Genomic DNA, 2471 nt, shown 5'->3' on the forward strand with positions numbered 1-2471 from the left:
GTGTGTGTGTGTGTGTGTGTGTGTGTGTGTGTGTAGTTTAATATGTGCAGGAAATGCATCCTTGTTTATGATGTTTAATCGGCTTGGGTTTGCATTGCCACTTTTTATTCTGGCACACAGATGTACCTGTGTGTTTCTTAGCTGTGTGTGTTCAAGCTCGTTTGTCTGATCTCTTGGCACGGTGTGTGTCTCCTTCTTTATCCGGCAGCTCCATGCCTGCCCAGCCACTCTCTCATCCTATTAAGACTTCTCCTCCCAGAGGAGCTGCTTGTCTGTGTGTGTTGGAGATCACAGTCTGGGCTCCGTTGCTGAGCCAAGTGGTTCTCTGCAAGGCCAAAGCTTGGCGTCAACTATTTGTATCATCCCAAACTGAGATATCCACCATCTGACAATTACAGGGAGAAAGGCAGCTACTGTGCTATCCTGATCCTCAAGAGAGAAATTTCTTTTTACACTTTTTCTAGCACCTCCATAGGGAGGTCAGAGGTCACAGTAACACAACAGCATCCCTGGAGCTAACAAAGCCTCTGTTACGGAACTGGGCAGATGGTTGCTGTCACACAGGCTTGAAACGAGATCTTTCAATTTGAGGACAGGAGGACTAATTATGTCAACGTCTTGCCCAAATCATGAATCTGTTATGAATATGGGAATTTAGCAGTTGACAAAAGTGACAGAATTAGTGATTTCTCTGTGTGTCTCTGTGTTTTGATAAAACAGAATTTCTTGATAATCCCATTAAAGTAAATGTGTTTTTGCTTGTGTTAAAAGAAGAGTTTGAGTGCCTCAGTAGCTCACCTGGTAGAGCACACAACCATATGTAGAGGCTCACTCCTTGAGGCAGCGGCCGCGGTTTCAACTCCCACCTGCGGCCCTTTGCCGCATGTCATTCTGCCTCTCTCTCCCCTTTCATGTCTATAGCTGTCTTATGAAAATAAAGGCCTAAAATGCCCCAAAAGTAATCTTTTAAAGAGGAGTTCAACATTTTGGGAAATATGCCTATTTACTTGGCAAGAGTAAGGAATGAAAAGGGATAACACTCTCATGTCTGTACGCTAAATATTAAGATACTGCCAGCAGAAGGTTAGTTTAGCTTAGCATAAACACTTAAAACGGGTAGACATCCAGCCTAGTTCTTTCAGAAGGTAACTAGATCCTCTTGCCAGCACTTTGAAAGCTCACTAATTAACACATCATATCTTAATTGTTTAATCCGTACAAAAAGCCAAGTGTAAAAGTGATAAGTTGTGGTTTTATGGTTATGTGCTGGAATACTTCCTGGCCAGGGGCAGTGACTTCCTGGAATCTTGTGCTAAGCTGAACAGTTGATGTCATATCCAACATCTTTTAAAGCAGACGCAGGTTAAATCATAAAAGTTGCAAAGTCATGAATGGTAAATGCACTATAAAGAAAGAACTTCTATAATAAAGCCTGTTGGCTTTATTGCACACTAATTCTTGTTACCATCAGGGGTTCTTCTTATGGTGGGTAGCGGATTTTTGGAATGAACCAAAATGCCTCTGTATTTTTTGCAGTGAAGCCATGCTGAGTTTGAAATTAATTTCTGCTGTGCCTTTCTTTGTGTCTCCAGATGGCCCTGTGATCTGGCGAATGCTGACCTACCCCCCCACTCGGCGAGCCCTCCTGGTTGGCTGTGGTCTTCAGATGTTTCAGCAACTTTCAGGAATCAACACGGTCATGTGAGTAAAACCACAATCATTTTACCTCTTAATGATAAAAAGTAATTGGAAGTAGTTGTTGTCCTCTGGGGTCAAAAAGACCCCGCAGCACAAAGTGGTTCAATGGAGCACATAGTCCCACCATACTGGTTGCCAAACATCTTTGATCAAATAATCCCACCCTACTGCTCGCCAAAACATCTTGGATCAAATAGTCCCACCATACTGCTCGCCAAAACATTTTTGATCATGGATGTTGGATGTGTGGGGGTCAAGCGATGGTTACGACAACAACAGAACAGAACTTTTCTAACAGGTGCTGGGCCATTTCACAGTTTAGTGTGAGAGAGACAGGCAGCCCAATGAGGAGGCGGAAGCTCTATACTGCACAGGAGGCTTGTGAGATATTTGTTAAAATGAAAGAAAAGACAGACAATGGTGAACATAATGGGGGGGATCAATTAACTGATGAGGAGGAAAATAATGATGAGGTGATAGATCCAACTCATAGACCGCATGCTGCTTTTTCCTCGGAAAAAGCAGCCCGCTGCAGAAATGGAAGATGAATATGATTTGAAGGAAATTGATGAACTTGATGATGAGGTAGAACCTAAACCTGATATAGAAGAATTGTCAGATGTGCAGCAGTGCATCTATTATGATAAAGACGAAGAATCACTGGATGAGGGAGAATCTAAAGCTGAAATAGTGGAAGTGTCAGAAGTGGAGGACTGCATCTATTATGATTAAGATGAAGAATCAAATGATGAGAAAGAATCAGTGAGGAAGAG

The 2471-nt window shown here is 42.6% G+C and overlaps 1 protein-coding gene across 2 annotated transcripts in view; it reads left to right on the plus strand.

Moving 5' to 3' along the window:
* The window catches only part of LOC116672932 (proton myo-inositol cotransporter), a 64369-nt gene that overhangs the window by 32378 nt on the left and 29520 nt on the right, over positions 1-2471 (plus strand). For both annotated transcript variants that reach the window (XM_032504915.1, XM_032504914.1), the window contains one exon: positions 1593-1701. In XM_032504915.1, coding sequence (XP_032360806.1) covers positions 1593-1701 — 109 coding nt within the window. The remainder of the gene's footprint in view (positions 1-1592; positions 1702-2471) is intronic.

The sequence above is a fragment of the Etheostoma spectabile genome, chromosome 23 (assembly GCF_008692095.1).
Source record: "Etheostoma spectabile isolate EspeVRDwgs_2016 chromosome 23, UIUC_Espe_1.0, whole genome shotgun sequence".
Taxonomy (NCBI): Eukaryota; Metazoa; Chordata; class Actinopteri; order Perciformes; family Percidae; genus Etheostoma; species Etheostoma spectabile.